At 37.8% G+C, this 18663-nt stretch overlaps 1 protein-coding gene across 1 annotated transcript; it reads right to left on the bottom strand.

Moving 5' to 3' along the window:
* Window positions 1-742: 742 nt before the first annotated feature.
* LOC112782923 (uncharacterized) lies at window positions 743-5532 on the bottom strand. Its single transcript, XM_025825596.3, has 4 exons — window positions 5351-5532; window positions 4846-5220; window positions 2660-4349; window positions 743-2368 (listed from the first exon to the last, which is right to left on the bottom strand). Exons 2-4 carry the CDS (start codon window positions 5210-5212, stop codon window positions 1165-1167), a joined length of 3261 nt encoding a protein of 1086 aa, XP_025681381.1. The 5' UTR covers window positions 5213-5220; window positions 5351-5532; the 3' UTR covers window positions 743-1164.
* Between the last annotated feature and the right edge of the window lie 13131 nt (window positions 5533-18663).

Here is an 18663-nt window from a genome sequence, read left to right on the forward strand (position 1 = left end):
TTTCTTCCAAATTAAAAGATGTTATTGTTGAGGACTGCTTAATGTTGCCAAAAATATTTTTAAAATAATAACAATAATTAACAAATTAGCTATAATATTTGTGTGTATATTTATAATGTTTCATATATGTTTTTAATAAATAATTAACTACCAAATGGTTCAACTTTTATAACAGAATAAATAACTTTTTTGAAACAAAATCAAATTTATTCACAGAAAAAAGCCATCAAATTTTTCTTGAACATAAAAAATCAGTAAAATGTAAAATAAGTTTCATATAAATATGATTTTAATTTGATTATGTTATGTGTAAAATTTATTTGTATGTTAAGCATAGTTGTTCATTTAGTGTAGTTGTAATTTTCACACCTTAGCAACAATATCCTCTAATCTTTAATCAAAGATCCATCAGTTTTGCTTTCGGTAATTACACAAATGCAAACTTATAAGAAAGCTGTTTGTTTTATCATATAGGCTGAGACAATCTAAGGGGGGGTTTAAATGTTTTTACCCGCCTGATACTTTTGAAAGTCATGAACAACTATTTATTAAGTCCTTAAACTACCACCAAAACGGAAGGAAGGAGTCCTTAAACTGACTTCACGTTGCATGTCAAGCTTGTTATCATTAGAAAACGAAGAATGAATCCTATTATTGCTGCGCTTGGGTTTGACTTGGATCATGACAGCGTCAAGCCATCCTCAATTTCCAAATTAATGTAAACAATTCTTGGGAACAAAAATGGGTTAACACTTAACATCGCATTGTACGGCTCATGCCCCTTCAAAAGTATGGGACATCACCATAATATGGTCACATGCCAAGACAGCACGCAAGAAATCAAAACTCAGATATCTATTCCAACAGCAATAGCATACTGCATATATAATGGACTCATCACTTTTTACCTAATTACCACATCCGGGTTAACTACGTGACTTATTGCTAAGCTCAAGAACTAATAGCATATAATAATATAATTGTTCCGACCAAAAGAATTTCCATAGCTGCACCATCAACTATTGCAATCACCAACTTCTTGAATCATCCTCAATTGAACTATTAGTACCATGGCCAGCTAAAACTACAATTTGTGCTAAAAGGAAAGTCTGGGACTGTAATCCTGAGTGATGAGAATCCGGTCTAGTTCACACCATTAACTCCTCAATTTTGCATCTTAGTCTCATCTGTTTTCTTGAAGCCATCAAGCATCCCATCAATCAGTTTGTCCTTCGGGGATAAAAGTGGATCAGCTACAAATGAATAGCTCTTTCGAGAACTATGCTTCTCTCTATAGTTCCCTGAAGGAATTTTGGAAAGGGCACCCTGAGATGACTTGCCCGATGGATTCAAAATCCTTTTCAGAGAATCATTATTAAAGATGTCAACACTATCTGAATTCTTTGCACTATTCTCTCCTTCCTTTCTACAGTGCCAGAAATCCAAAACTTTGAGAAGAGAACTGTCTTGCTCATTACATCTTCGCTTTCCTTGCTCTTCTGGTTGAGTTAAACAGGTACTATCTTCTTCAGACTCAGAAGGATCATAATCTAAGCCAACAGGTTCATAATCAGGATACTTTGAGGTATTATCCAGTTCTTTGGCATTCCTACTTAATTCTGATTCCACATCACTCTGGTCAGAATTTTTGGCAGAAATAGGACCTAATTCTTCCCATGGAGAGTCCATGCTATCATCCTTTGGAGCTGAACCAGACAATTCACTATCTGAGTAGGTGACTGCATGACTAGCCCTGGTAACTTGAGTTTTGAGGATTGAAGTTTCCCGGTCAGAATAACAAACATCAGCAGGAACAGAAGGAAAAATATTAGTGGACTCTAATTTAGCTCCCTGCATTGTCTGCAATAAGGATGCCAAATTTTTATAACCGAGCTTCTGTAAATTAATATGATAGCCACACATCTCATAAAATAGTTTTCGGAAACAACCAATATTGTATCCCTCTGGGTGGATTCTCAATATTTCATCCACAACTTTTTGGCAGTCTACTAATATATCATTTCTAGACCTCTCAGCATATAGTTTTTCAGTGGCAAGTTTCAAAACACTAGTATGAGGAGTATTCTGATTGTGTTTCTCTGCATCATGTTCAAGTAATTTCTGCAGGTTGGACTGTGATGCTCTATTTAAAAAGAGAGACCGAAGGCCATTCGCACCATGAGAAAGGCCCATTGATGAGTTCTTCTGAACTGGTCGAGTCACCTTAAATGGATATTTTGTGGAGCCGCTTACCTCCAACCATTTCTTGTCTGCTATTAATAAATCAATCAGTTGAAGAATATCCTTTTCAGTGAGAGACTCGAGAACCGCAGGACCGCCCTTTTGTAATTTTTGTGCCAAATCCTCCCTGACAAACAAACATAGTAGCATTACAATTTACTCTTTCAACAAGTAGGATTAGCTATTACCTACATGATGATCATCGTTTTGGGGGGGGGCAGGGGAGGGAAAAAAAATAAAGATGAAGAAGAAAGATCAAAGCATAACTTCCAACAGCAAAACATCATGATACAATCGATTTGTTACTTTCATTTTATATGAGGAACTAATCAAGATTTCGAGACAAAAACAAGATGTTATCCATAGCAAAAGGGGTAATTTTTCAAAATATTTGTATAAAACTACCATGCGTAACAACCTGCTTGTTGACAGGGAGACGAGAACTGATCCTTGGGTGGTAAAAACAAAAGATTCCATGTAATTCCAAAAGGAATCTCTAAAAAATAACTCGGGCTTGTCAGAATGACCAACATTCTGGTTCACTTCTGATGTGTTGGCCTCTACAGACTGAGAAACAGTCTGGTCCCGATCACATAATTTGGTCTCTACAGAATGACTAACAATCTGGTTTGGCTCAGATAACATGGGCGCCTGATCTGATATTTTCGGCTCTTCAGCATGAATAACACTCTGGTTCTGTTCAGATAACTTGGACTCCTCAGAATGATTTATAGTCTCGTCCACTTGAGATAGCTTGGGCTCTTCCAAATGACTTATAGCCATGTCTGGTTGACATAGCTTGGGCTCCTCCGAATGACTTACAGCCATCTCTGGTTGACATAGCTTGGGCTCCTCCGAATGACTTACTGCCATGTCCAGTTGAGATAACTTGGGCTCCTCAAACTCAGAGTGACTATCCATGCTGGTCTTATTAGTGGTTAAATCATCAGATTTAGCATTTCTTTTCCAAAATGGAAACCAACTTCTAATCCAACCAAATATTGAACTTTTGCTATGAGTTTCAACACTCCCGCCATGCCTCTTCTCAACCATGAAGTCATCAACTGGCAAAGAATAAGAGCTTTGACAAACCTCATCAGCATCCCCTCTAGTTGGCACCTCATTTTTGTACTCAGCTATATATTTTCCAGATTCATCATCAACAAGATTGTTTTCCACCAATGTGTTCTGAGCAGAGTGGTCATCTGATGAAGTAGGTTTTCCAGATTTATTGAGACTTATCTCGTCAGGCGTTACAATCTCATTATCTGCCTTAAATCGTGAAACTTCCTTGTCTTTTTGTGGCAGTTGAACCTTAGACAATTGTGCATCAGTCATATTCCCAATCTTCGCACTACTCCTTTCATGCAATGAGGGCATTGAAGGCGTCCTATCTACATCTCTAGGCGTATTTTTACTCTCACCATTCAACTTTTGAGGTGCTTCATTCCCAACAGCAGGTGTTTTTGATGGCCCATCATTGCTTGCAAGGGGTTTGGGAAACTCTGAGGGAGCCAAACACACAAAATAAACACCTTCACCTAAATGCTTGAGCTGTACGTGTGGTATTGATAGAAGAAAACGGGAAAACTTTTTCTGTCCATAGAATGATTTCTCCAATTGCACATTATTTTTAGCCAACTCCGCACGAAAATCTGTAATGGACATCCCTTTTGGATGCGAACTTAATATTTTCCTAACCTGCCTTGCAACTGACTTAGGAATTGGGGGAGATTCACAGCTTTCTGCTTTTTGACAAGATGCAGACTGCTCACTAGCTGAGAAGGGATTTTCAAGAGGCACCTTATAATTTCCATACCAAGAACCAACAGGGCCATCTGGAGGATGATTGAAATGCTTTCCAGTAAGTTCTTCTCCCTTAAGCAAAGATGGCCAGTGCCACATTATAGTTGCTGCAGCGCATAGCACATCAGAAGCTGATCCTGGAGTTGCAAGCAGGATGTTGTAGTTATTCATTCTTAAGCGGTGCAATATGCCAGCAAAGTCTTTATCCCCAGAAATCAGAAAGAGATGCGCAGGTGGCGGGTTTTGAGAAACCCAACACATAAGATCAATAAGAAGAGATCTATCAGCACTATTCTTTCCACCTGCACAAAGTCATTGAAGAAATTATAATTTGGAAAACTTAAATTACTTATGAATCCTCTGATTAGTAAAACATTAAGATTTAATATAGTTCTGAATCTATATGGGACCATAAATACTGATGCATGAGCTGCAAACCATAATATTCACTTATTAGTTGCACCTCCATGGCTTCATCTCAAATATGATGAGATCATGAGTTCTCACCTACGACGGACGCCGCATTCAACATCGCTATTAGTGACATTTATCTAACAAAGATGCAGAAGAGAATAGATTCCTAACATGTTTGAAACTGAAAACCGTTACAAACAGTTATCTACCAAAGACGCGTCTCCCTTTTTTACCAAACTATTTATATATTTTATTTTTAATTTTTAAACACATTTAGTCAGAACATATCTCTTAAAGAGGCCCCAACTAATTAAGATAGATGAAGAAGTTATATATGATTATAAAATTGACATAAAGCAACGGAAGTAAAGACAAGAAGGTAACCATTGGGAACGTGGGCAAGATGAATGCCGGTGTATGAAAGTGCCTCCTGGTTGGATCTAGAAAGCTGCAAGACATCGCCGAAGGCCGTTATATGGACGGGCCCCTTAATACCGTTGGCTCTAACGGCGTCCGTTATGACGGTGGCGATCTTGGACACGTTGATGGTGTTCGGCACTTGGCAGTTCTCGAAGTCCCACCACACCGACACCCTCACGTGGCGTGACTCCTCCTCTAACCGTCTCGGATGATACGAAGGCGAATGCGACGAAGACGAGAATTGGCTGAGTTGAAGTGGAAGAAGAAGAAGAGCACGAGCTGGCGAAGAGCTGAAGAAGAGGCATTTGGGGAGGAATGGGCGCATGGACATGATGGAACCTGAAATAACAAGAAACTTAGTTACAAGAGTTGGAGGAGGGTAACTGAATCTGTATCAGCATCAATGTTGCTGTGAGCTTTGGATTTTGCAACTGGAATTTAGAAATGGAAGGAAGCAGCGAGGGTTTACGAGTATCGACTATCAAGTGAGTAATGACTTGAGTATAGTAGACTAGTAGTACTAAAACCCTTGCAATCCCCCATTTCCAGTTCTGCAATTCCCCTATTTAGGAAATCGAACTCTTTTTTTTTTTTTTTTTGGGCCAGATGAACAATCCCCAAGTATTGAATATCAACCCTTTAGTTTTGTGTGTGGGTGTGGTGTGGGAAATCGAACTCTATCTCGCAATCTTAGACATTGTTTGGGCTTATGGGTCCAAACTGAGAGGAGGGACTTTCTTTTAACCGTGACAAAACCTATTCAATGTATGGCCCAGGCTAAATCACTGTTTGTCAAATAAGCCCTTATCCTCGTCCAAAACAAGCCCTTATCAAGCTTCTACTTGAAACTGTATATCCCTGTTCAGAAATATGTATATAAACAAACTTATACTCCAAGCCAAAAACATAAAACTCATTCTTGGTCTTCAAAATTAGTCCGTGGTTAAAAGATTTAGGTTTAAATTATTTTGAAAATCTTTATAATTTTATTAAATTTATAAATATATCTTGATAATTTAAAATTTTTTAATTAAATCTCTGTAATAATTTAGATTTCGTACTTAGATTCTTATTAATAATAAACGTTGAAAAAGTTTAACAAGTGTGAATTTTATATTTACTATGCATACTCACAGTACCCATTCTCTCTCTCTCATCTTTTCTTTTCCTCTCCCTAACTAGGCCTTCTTTTTCTTTTGGATAGCATACCATTGGACTGGAGTGAGGTTCAACGCATCCAATTATGGGCACGGATTCTATATGCCGTGTGTGCTTGGCTTACCAATGTGCATAACATTTTAGCTGACCAGTGCACCTGTTGATGAGGAGTCATTGGATTATATATATATTTTTAATATAACAATAGAAATTTGTCTGAATCTAATTTTATATGATTAGCTAGTTAATACTTTATTCTGCTTTTGTGTTAGTGGAATAACTTTATAAATATTAGTTTCATGATGGTTATTATTGTTAAATTTAAAATGTTTTGTGGTATTATATCAAAAAATTAAAAAATCAGATATTTAAATTAATTCAGAATTGATAAAATTTTGTTGGGTAAAATATTTTTTGTTGTATTATTTTACATAAACAACAGAGATATCGTTGAACGCCGAAGTCGGGGCATCAAGCCAGAGTGGGAGAGGATAGTACTTCACCAGCCTAGCGTGTGGACAGGCTTCTTGGCTAATATCCTTGCTGCCAACGCGCACGACCCCTCCTCATCAGCACGATCCTTCATCTCCGATGACGGCATCCCCAACCCGCAACCGGTGTTGGCAGACAACAATACTTCAGGTGTGCAGCAACGCTTCAACAGCAACTATGGAGCAAATGCCCCTACGAGGAGGATTAAGTGTGATAGGGATGAGATTAAGAGGAAGATGTTGTCTCGTGTACGATAGAGTAGATGCCTTCCTCCTCTCCGTCTTTCTCTTAGCTTCCTCCTCTTCCTTCGCCATTGTAAGCGCACTGTGCCTTCTACTATTTCCACCGCCGGTGACGACTCCAAACTTTTCCACTGCCTTTGCCTTTCCATCGCCAGAGAAGACAGTGCCGAAGTCTCCATGGCTAAGTGGAGAGGAGAAGGAGTTGGTGGCGTGACGAAAGAGTGAGTAGGAGAAGCGGTGGAGAGGTTTGTTGTCGTCACCGGCGGTGGAGATAATGGAAGAGGTGGTGTGCTTGCGACGGCGGAGGAAAAGAACGAGGAAGAAGAGAGAAGTGGCGGTGACAGTAATAAGAGGGAGAAGGATATTGTGGTAGTGGTGGTGGCGAGGGAGATTCGGTAATAGTTTTTGGAAGTTCAACATGAAAAGTGAGGGTGGGAGGAATAGGAAGACATGGAGATCGAGAAGGTTCTGAGTTAATGATAGAATTGGAGAACGTGATTAAAGTGAATAAAACAAAAAAAAAAGATAAAAAAAAATTATAAAAACATCCCTCCCTTAAAAAATTATAATAAAAAAGACCCATTAAAATAAAATATTTTATTTTGACCAATTTGGCTTATCGGTCCGCCAAATCACTTTTTGGCGTTTCGGTGCACAAACGTGTCCCGCGTACTGAATCCGTACATATAACAGCAAATATGGAAGCTAACTCAAAAATGAATACATAAAGGTACATAAAAACACTCCTACACTCATCCCTTTAAATAGGTCTAGGTATTCTCCAGTGGCTGTCACTCATCTTTCCTCTCTTTCCTTGTAATGCATGACCGAGCGGCGTAGTTCAGCCAACTCGACTTCATCGCAGTGGCAACAACGAAGACGCAAAACAAAGGCAGCAGTGGAGACGATGCAAATAGACAGTAGTGTTGTGGAGGAGTGTGGAAGATGGAATTGAAGGGGGAGAAACCGAGGCATGGAGAAAGAGGTGCTATGAAAGATGGAGATATGAATTGTGAAATGTGAAGGAAAGAGACAGTAAATCACTGAATTGTGAATTGTGAACCGTAAAATTGTAAAAGGATAGAGATAATAGCATTAATTAAATAAATATTTTTGAAAAATTAATTTCAATTAGAATAAATTTTAACATCTTCTGTTGAATTAAATATTCTTTAAGTTGAAAACTTAGGGCAATCGACTTCATGTGAAGTTGATAGCTGAGAGCCGTTAAATGAAAATTTAGTCAAATCAGTCAAATCATCTAACAGCTCTCAGTTATCAACTTCACATGAAGTCGACTGCATTTGAGTTTTCACCATTTTTTAAATAATAAAGATGTGATTACAAATTTAAAATTAGTATAAAAATAATAAAATAATTAAATCAAAATTTTAATATTGATTTAAAGTTAGTGTTTTTTTATTAAAATGGATCAACTAAATAAAATATCTGTACATGAGCCTATTCTTTTTTTATAACTTACGAAAGCATACACACATCTGCTCACATCAAACGTAATTTATAAGTTGTAAAAATTAATCATGGACCTAAAAAGTTTTTCACAAAAAAAAAAAAAAAAAACTTTCTTATAACTCATTTCGAAGGTTGCAAAAAATTTCTCAATGGTCATTCATGCTTTTAACGTGCGAAAAAGTGCTGCAACCACAGGCATATAAATCACATACCAATGATAAAAATTAGTGCATTACACCAATTTTCTTTTCATATAGAAATTGATTTTTAGTCAGTATGTTTCATCTAAAATTTATATAATTTTACTAGTAAATACACCCATGCGATGCACAAAACAAAAATAATTCAAAGATTATAAAATTATAACATGAGATGAAAAATTATAAATTTATAAGACAGGAGTATAATCAGAATGATTGATATTGTAACATCAGTTTAATGTTTAATGAATTTTTTGGAAAATTCCACAATATACAATATTTATGGTAGTTTTTTCAATCACCCCATGGTATTTTGGATTACAATTCTAATCCCATCCTTTGATTTAACTCGAGAAAGTGCAACGTAAAATTGACCATATGTAAATACAAATTTCAGTAAAAATAGTCAAATCCTATTACGAGTTTGTCCTTGAGACTTGTTTATTGTCATTGCAAATGAAAGCATAATAAGAAATTGCCTTCTTTAAAATTTAAATGGAAGCGTCTTGTTATTTGGAACCATGTTCATCTTAGGTATTAAAACAACTTGCCCAGACCCTTCATTAATCAACGCCATGCACTCAATGACATGGTTACCTGGCTTCCTCACCTGTAGTTTGGTACCACTACAAAGCCCATTGGATTAATCAATGTCCCTTAACAACATGACAGGTACACCAACTTTTAATTTCAGCATGTGTGGCAGAACTCCAGCATAGTTTATTGCATTCAGCATGTCAGTGATAGTTAAGAAATTGTCATATCGGTCTAGAATTTCTCTTATAGAAATAAGAACTTCGTTGTAAGCATAGCTCCAAACCAACAAATAATTCTCACATAAAAAATTTGAGTTGTCACAAGTATAAACCCCAATGAAAAGTTAACCGAAGTATTTAAACTCCGGGTCGTCTCACAAGAAATTGCAATGAAGTGGTCAATTATTGACTCTGAAGGTGCAAGGGGGTCTGATTGGTAAAAGGGCAAGAAAATAAATGGGCAAGAATTTAAATGACAAGAAGAGTAAATCAAGCAAGTAACTAAAGAAAGCAAGTAATAAAGAGAGACATCATTGGAAAGATTTGAGAATATAGGCTTTCTATTCTAGTCACTAATAACAATAATTAACAAGAATTTATCCTATTTCGTCATCTCCAATGTTGGAAGAAGGTGAAAGTTATCTTCTATGAGAGAAAGTCAAACAAGACTAGCTAATCTCAATCCAAAAGTCTTAATCAACTCACTAATTGAATTAGCAAGAGATTAGAGTCAATGGAAATCATATTAACTAACAATTCTAGATCACCAACATAAGTTAGGTATTCATGACTCAAGATTACCTAATTACTCTTTTCAAGCCAAGAATGCTCAAAATCTACTCTAACATCCAACCAAGCATTTTGTCAAACACTTGGAAGGCATAAAAGGGAAGCATAATGAATTGCAAGGAATAGTAAATCTACCAACTACCAATTGCAAGAAAAGTAAAATTCACAACTCCAATCATCAATAAAAGAACATCAAACATCAATTGTATTAATAGAAAATCCAAATCCAACATGAGCATTCATGAACATAAAAGAAGCATAAAAGTAAAATTAACAAAAGAACTAAGAAGAATTGAAGTATTAGAACAAGGAATTGTAGAGGAAACAAGATGAAATCAAGTAATCAAAGCTAGATCTAATAGAAATTAACCTAATCCTAACCTAATTCTAGAAAGAAGAGGGAGCTTCTCTCTCTAGAAAACTAACTAAAGGCTCATCATGATTAACTAAGTGCTCCCCCTTTGCTCAATCTTCAATTCTGCATCAAATACCCTCAGAAACAAGTTGTATTTGGGCCTGGGCAGCTCAGAAATTGCCCCCAGTATTTTGCCTTTAAGTGAGTCACATGCGAGCATCGACGCGTACGCGTGGGTCACGCGTGCCACGCGTGCGCGTCGCTTGGCAATTTCCCTATCCACGCGTACGCGTCATGTGCGCGTACGCGTCGCCATGTAACTTCACTTCCACGTGTGCGCGTCTTCTGCGCGTGCGCGTGGGTTGATGTACTCCAAATCCTTGTTTCCTCATGCATTCTCCACTTTGTATGCTTTTCTCTTCATTTCTTCCATCCCATACTTGCCTTATGAACCTGAAATCACTCAACAAACACATCAAGGCATCGAATGGAATTAAAGTGAATTAAAATCACCAATTTAAGGGCCTAAAAAACATGTTTTTACACTTAAGCACAATTTAAGGGAGAATTACAAAACCATGCTATTTCATTGAATAAATGTGAGAAAAGGTGATAAAATCCCCTAAAATAAGCACAAGATAAACCACAAAATTGGGGTTTATCAAACCTCCCCACACTTAAACTAAGCATGTCCTCATGCTAAAATCAAGAAAGAAGCAAAGGGGTATCAACATTTATTCAATGCAAACTAACTATATATAATCTATCTATATGCAATCTATCTACATGAATGCAATTGCTTGGTCAAAATAAATCAATCTCCAAGAATACATGTACAAGTACAAGGGCTAAAGTAATAGTAATCAAAGCAAACCCACAATTGAATTGAATCATTGAAAGACTTTACAAACTTGCAAGAAAAGATGATCATGGGTGGAAACATGTAATTGAGCGATCGAACCCTTACCGGATGTGTATCCGCTCTAGTCACTCAAGTGTATGGGGTTGATTCACTCAATTCTCCCCTAATCATGCTTTCCAAGATTTGTTTTTCATCTAACAATCAACAATTACTTCATGCATGCATACAAATATCACGAGGACTTTTCCATAGGTTGTAATGGGGTTAGGGTCAAGGTAAGGATGCATATGGTCAAGTGGACTAGAATTTGAATCTTTGATTAACTTAAACTTCTCACCTAACCTATGAAAACCTATACAATGCTAAACAAACCTAACTACTCATTCTTCACTTTTTCACACACTCATGCATTCTCTTTGATCACCACACATATGCTTTGACTCTTATTGAACTTTGGATTTTGGGGCATTTTTGTCCTCTTTTTATTGCAATTATTTTTCTTTCTTTTTCTATATATATATATATATATTTCAAACTAAAATATATACAAAAGCATCAATGCATATGGTTTACACATGATTAATACATGAGTATGTACCTAATTCCCAAGATTTTTCAACAAAAACACAAACACACTTTTATCTCTACCCAATGTATCCAACTTTCCCAAAATCAAATGATAAACACTCTCACTAGCCTAAGCTAATCAAAGATCCAAATAAGGGACATTTATTATTTTTCACTTAGGCTTGTAATGTGCTACAATTAAGAACAAATGGGTTAAGCATAGGCTCAAAATTGGCTAACAATGGAAGATAAAAGGTAGGCTATTTGGGCAAATGAGCTATTTGAACAATGGCCTCAATCATATAAGTGCATTCATACACAAAATAATGGACATAAAGAATCAAACAAATCAAAGATTACAATCATAGAAAGAGGATAATGCACACAAGAATGAAAATAAGTGGTTATAAGATGTAACCACACAATTAAGGCTCAAAACTCACATGCTTGTGTTCTTTGCTCAAAACATGATCCACAAAGTGTATAATTCAAGCAAGTTCTAAAAAAAATTTCAATCAATTGGGGTGGTGCCCTATAGATGAATTTCTTGGAAAATTTCATTATTTTGACTAAGTTTATTGATGCAACGTTGTGATTGAGAAGAATTTAAAAATTTCTTTAGTTTACCCCTTTTTCAATCAAAACACATTTCATATATAAAAAGAGTCAACTAAGTTTCAACAATCTAAAATATTTTTCTAATCACAACCAAAAAGCTAAAACAAACTAAAACAACTATGTAAAGAAAATCTACTAAAAATAAGAAAGGTATCTAATCTAAGGTGCAAGCAAAATGCAATAACTAGAATATAAGTATCCACAATACTAATATATACAATGATCCAGAAAGTGCGATAAAGCAAAGTGTAAAATACTAAAAATAGCACAAAATAAAAGATAAATGTCCGAACTTATCACCCAAAATGACAATTCCACCGACGGCAACGACGGTGACCTCCCCACACTTAAGATGAAGCATCGTCCTCGATGCTACTGCTGTGGCTCATGGTGAGGGTCAACTGTCGCATCTGGCTAGGTCTCAGGCTACGGCTCCTCAGATGGCTGCTGAACTTCCAGAGTGGCCTGTGTCTGTGATGGTGCCTCTGTCTGAGCTGGCTCCGCCTCATGCTCCTCGGCATGCTCCTCCTTGGATGTAGAAGACTCGGGAAGAGGGGGCAACTCAATGCCCAATGTCACGAACATCTGATCCATCCTGTCCAAGCGTCGCATAATGCAGCGCTCACTGCGCTCCATAAAACGGATCAGGTGCTGGACTAACAGATAGGTCGGCTGGGGTGCTAGTGGTAGTGGTGATGTGGATGCTGCTGGTGCTGATGGTCCTACTGGGACTGAGGATGAAGAAGCGCCAGGTGTCGTTGCTACTCTGGCTCTAGAGCGGCACCGAGATGGGGGCTTCTCGTGCACCCACTCCCCCCACAGAATCACTTCCTCCTTTCTGTGGGTCGGGGGTGTCGTGGTGGTATCTCATCATGTGACTCCCAGGGGGCTCCAGCCAACTGAATCATCGTGGTGACCAGGGTGGGAAAGGGGAGTAGGCCTCAGACATGTGCTCGCAACATGTATCGCCTGATCAAACGAGGAAAATATACCTCCTTCCCCTCCATGACACAATCCGATCAAGACTAGCATGTCTATGGGGATCTCTGTGAAGTGGGTGGTCGGCATAACGTAATGTGCAAAGATCTGCTACCACGTCCTGGCCACCCTAGAAAGATGAGTAAACAGCATCCCCTTGGGCTTCTTGTTGTCAGCGTCCATCACCCAAGGGGCATCCGGGGTGGTGATAACATCCCTCAGCGCATCATAGTCAAAAGTCATGCAATGGATGACTACCTCTGCATGCTCAATGGCATCTGTAGTACCGGTCCTAGGCAGACAACCGAGTCTATCCTGAATAGCCGCCTCCGTAACCAATACCTGACCGCCTCGCAGGTGAACTGACTCAAGGGTGTGTCTGAAGAAGTTACAGTAAAATTTTTTCACCCAAGAGGAGTTCACCTGCCTAGATCCCTGTCAATAAATCCCATGCCCATCCCCTGAATACGGGTCGTAATAGCTCGTCTCACATCAGTCGGGAGGACCAGTTTTTTCTCTATATTCAGATTTTTCTTCTGGTATGTCAGAAAGTGGAGCTCACAATAGAGGTTAGGGAACTTATTTGTGTCAGTGGGTAGCAGTTGCTGGTTAGCCTTATCCTCATCATGTAGATGGTTCTTTGCATAGTCATAGTAGGGAGAAAGAGTGAAGGGCTGAGTTTTCTTTCTCTTCCTTGGGGTTAACCTTGGCTTTTCCTCTATCGGCCATCCTGAAAAATAGATATGCAAGATATAAACAATTAAGCCACGTAGAGGAAAACAAAGTGAGGCATGACATATTCGGAAGACAAGAGGATTGATATATGATCATGAAGTGAGTTAAGAGATAAGGATTCTTGGAATGCAAGAAAAAAAATTTAGAACTCAAACAAAGTCACAAACCAAGAATTCAAGCCATATTTGCATAATGCTTTGTTTATTAAGCCTAAACAACGTCATACCCAAAAGATTGGTTAATGGGTTAATTTGAAAACAAAAAGAGAAGTTAGGTGGTTAATCAAGTTAGAGGTTAGAAAACCAGTTCAAAGGTTAATGGTATGACGGTTGTTGGCTCAATTAAAAGGAATGCACAAAGTATGGAAGATTAGCACACTCACATTCATGAAGGAGATGCGGTCATTGATGATAAATATGAAATTTTGCATAAAATCATATAAATGGGAAGCAAATTATCAATCAATGTCATGGTCACGAAGTTTGCAATAATTGGTGTTGAAAGAGTAAAGTATGCACTAGGTGTAGCCAAAAGCAAGTTGAAAACCATTGTAGCCAAAAGCAAGTTGAAAACCATTTTGAAGTAGAAAAGGTTACACTAGTGAATGCACCAAGCATTGCAAGTGAATGAACCATATTCAAGAATTTGCAAGTTAAAGTCAAATGGTAAATTTAGTTTGAGTCAAAAGGCATTTGACTTAATCTTGGCATTGAAAGCACATGAAGGTTCACATAGATAAGTCAGGCAAGGGTTTGGGTGACTCAGAAATCCGTCAAACAATTCCTTGAACTAACTATGTCAATGCATATCATGGAAAACACAAATAAGCACAGAAATGCCAACCCAGACAACCTATGAAGTGAACTTGTTGAAGTCATGTAAAACTCGATTTTAAAAAAAGTGTCAAGTTCAGGTCTTAGGTTGCAAGTTGAAGAACATAACAATTTTCTAGAAATTTGGGCAGCATTTCGGCAGTAAATTGGACGTTCCCGGATAGCAAACGGCAGCAAAAACAGTCATATGAATCCAAGAATGTAACAAACATATATTCTATCATGGATTACATATATTAGGTAGCATCAAACTTAATCAGACAATGAATCTCAGCAAGGCAGTAGTAGGTAACAGCATGTAAAACATAAATCATCACAGCAACCATTATTCAGTAAAGCATATAACATGCAGAAAGTAAACAAGAACGGAGTACTTATCAGGCCTAGAATCCTCTAACCACATCCTAACTACCTAACAGCATGCATTTCTATCTAACCAAAGAAATAGAAATTAAATAACTATTCTAGCAGAAATTAATAAATAGAATTAATAAAACAAACTACAGAATAGAGCAGAAGGCAGGGGAAAAAGAAACCTGGCAGGGAAGCAAACAGAATTGGAAATGGAAGGGGGAAGGTGATGGAATCAGCGCCGTCTAGTAGTGGCGGCGGTTCGGTCGTGCTCGCGACTCAGATGGTGGCGAGACAGGGGTGCCGAACAGAAGAACAGGGTAGAAGGAAAGGTGAGGCGCTGGGGTAGGGATTGGCTGAGGAAGGAGAAGAAGGTTGGTGATGGTTGAAGGTTTACCGGCGACAATGGCGGTGGCCGGACGGAAGGCTGAGAGAGGAGAGTAGTGAGAGAGGACAGTGAATTGAGTGAATGAGAGAGAGAGGAAGAGCGAGAGAAGGGGGGAAAGAGAGGGAGAAAGAAAGAAGGAGGGAGGGGAAGAAAGGGGATGGGGCGGCAAAGGCTATGAGGTCGCCAGCTGGTGGTGGTTATGGAGTTACGTAGGTTGGAGGGATGAAGAGGGAAATGGAACGTTGGGAGGAAAGGGTGCGTGACTGCGCTAGGGTTCCTCGCGTGGATGGGGTTAAGGTTTTTGAATCCACGCGTGTGCGTCCTTGACGCGTCTGCGTGGGTGGGCAAAAAAGGATGGACGCGTAAACATGCTAAGCTCAAGAGAACTAAAAGTGTGAAGAGGAATGGTAGAAAGTATGAAATGTAACCTATGTATATGAATGCAACTACATGCAAAAATATTTCTACCTACTTGGTTAAAAGTAAACAAATCTTTTAAGAACAAATATAAACTGGACTTCACTAATTCAAATCACAAAATAAAGTACAAGTGAACTTGCAGAAGAAAATAGCTCATGAAAGCCGGGAACAAAGAATCGAGCATCGAACCCTCACCAGAAGTGTATACACTTTAATCACTCAAGTATTTAAGGTTCGACTCTCTCAATTCTCTACTAACCTTGCTTTCTAAGGCTTGCTTTTCTTCTACCAATAAAAAAAAATTTAATTCATAAATACACATATCAAGAGGTCTTTTAAGGGTTGTAATGGGGTTAGGGTCAAGGTAGGATTGTATTTGGCCGAGTGGACTAAAATCTGAATCCTTAATTAACTTAAACTTTTCCCACCTAACTTAAGACAATCCATGTAATCATAATACAACATCTAACTATCCATTGACCATGTTTTCCACATATTCATGCATTCTAATTTCAAGTACAGTACATATGCATTGCTCTCACCACTTACTTTAGGGCATTTTGTCCCCTTTTACTTATTTGTTCTTTTTCTTTTCTTTTTCTCTTTATATATATATATATATATATGTATGTATTTATTTATTTATTTATATTTTTTTCTTTTATTTTTCTCAATGCATATGATTAAATTATTGAATACATGAACATATTCTCAATATTCTTTCACATTTTCATAAAGAAGTTTAACATACTTAATTTCCAAAACCAAACGTTTCCAAACCCACTTTTCCCCACACTTAATTCATGAGCACTCTCACTAGTCTAAGCTAACCAAGGATTCAAATTAAGGACATTATTGTTTTTCGCTTAGAGTTAATGATGTGCTAAAGTAAAGAATAAAAGGGGTAAAATAAGCTCAACATTGGTTTGCAAAGGATAATGAAAGGTTAAGGCTATATGGGTACGTAAGCTCAGTGAAATAAGGCCTCAATCATATAAGTACATGCTTACATGAAACCATGGAAATATAGAATTAAGCAAGACAAAGATCACAATTTTAGAGAGAACAACACACACCAAAAATAAATTATTGGTTGATAAAATGCAACCAATCAAATAAGCTCAAAATCTCACAGGTTTTGTGTGTTCGAGCTCTAAACCATGTTCCAAAATAATATTTCTTCAAACAAGTTTAATAAAAATTTTAATTTCAAATTAGTGAAATGTTATAAAAAGTTTCTTGAAAAAGAAAATATTACTTTAACCAAGCAGTGGTAAAATATGCACAAAATCAAACAAATATGCAATCAAACATGCAAATGCAACAATGAACTAATAAAGTAAAATATTGGTGTTGAGAATAAAATAACTAACCCATGGAGATCGGTATCGACCTCCCCACACTTAAAGATTGCACCGTCCTCGGTGCATGCTGAGATGTGCAAGTGGATGGGTGGCTCCAACTAACGCTTTTCTCCAAGGATTGTACAGATGGACTTGTCTGTTGTCCCAAACGTTTTTTGTTTCCCTTCCTCGGTGGCCAGCCTGAAAGAAGAGGAAAAGAAGAAAAAGTAACCCAGAAATAAAGATGAGAAAATAAATAAAGTCTGGTTGGGTTAATGCCAAATAATGAGGGTCTCAATTACATGGTAGCTACAATGTGCAAGTGAGAAAAAAATAGAAGCACATGGCATACCAGTAGTGCAAAATTTGCAACAAAGGGGAGGAGTGTGGGTAATGAAAGACAATATAAGTGCATATCAATGCAAATGGAATGCAAGTATCATAAAAGAATAGCATTGACTTATGAATAATAATATCCAATCAGAATAAAACAAGTCATGAAGCACCATAATAATTCAAGAAAAGATGTAACAGTTGAATAAGAAAATTTAACACCAATGGAAGAATAATGAATTTAGAAAAGAAAATAAAAATATCCACAAAATTAAAATGCAATGAATGAGAGTATGCAAATAAATTAAGTAAAATATAATGAAAGTGAAGAAGGATGAGAAGTTAAAAAGATAAAGAAGAAGAAAGTAAGAAAGAAGAAAGAAAGAAGGAGAAAGGAGAAAAGAAGGAAGAATGATAATAGAAAGATAATTAGGATTGGGGAAGAAAAGATAAGAATTCTGGCGCAGATCTAGTTAAACTGTGCGTCGCGGAAGCGTGGGTCACGCGATTGCGTGGTATGTGATAATTTTCAGGTGACGCGGACGCGTGGGTCACGCGTTCGCGTGAAGTGAACTGTGCCATTGGCGCGAGTGCAGCCTTGCGTTCGCGCAACTTTCTGTTTCGTGCACATATTGCCAAATTTTTGGGTGATGCATGCGCGTGGGTGACGCGCACACGTGAATGTCCTCTTTTTGTAGGTGCTTTCAGCACCATTCCAACCCAATTCCATCATAACTCACTGCCATATACCCATTTACGTCGAGTTCGCAGGGCCACGCGTGCGCATGGGCGACGCGCACGCGTGGGAGGCTATTTTTCAAAATGACGCGGATGCGTCAGCGACGCATTCACGTGGGCATGGTTGTGCCTAAGGCGCGCCTCCAGCCACGCTCCTGCGTGACTCTGTGCCTCTTTTCTTCTTGGTTTGAAAGCACATATGACGCAAACGCGTCAGAGCGTCGTGTGCAAAATTTTTTTTTATGTAGAATGCAAAATGAAGATGCTGATGCAAATGTTATGAATGACACTAATAAACATAGAGTAGAATAAAATAAAATAAATTAAAACTAAGACTGAAAAGGAACGATCATACCATGGTGGGTTGTCTC

The sequence above is a fragment of the Arachis hypogaea genome, chromosome 20 (assembly GCF_003086295.3).
Source record: "Arachis hypogaea cultivar Tifrunner chromosome 20, arahy.Tifrunner.gnm2.J5K5, whole genome shotgun sequence".
Classification (NCBI taxonomy): Eukaryota; Viridiplantae; Streptophyta; class Magnoliopsida; order Fabales; family Fabaceae; genus Arachis; species Arachis hypogaea.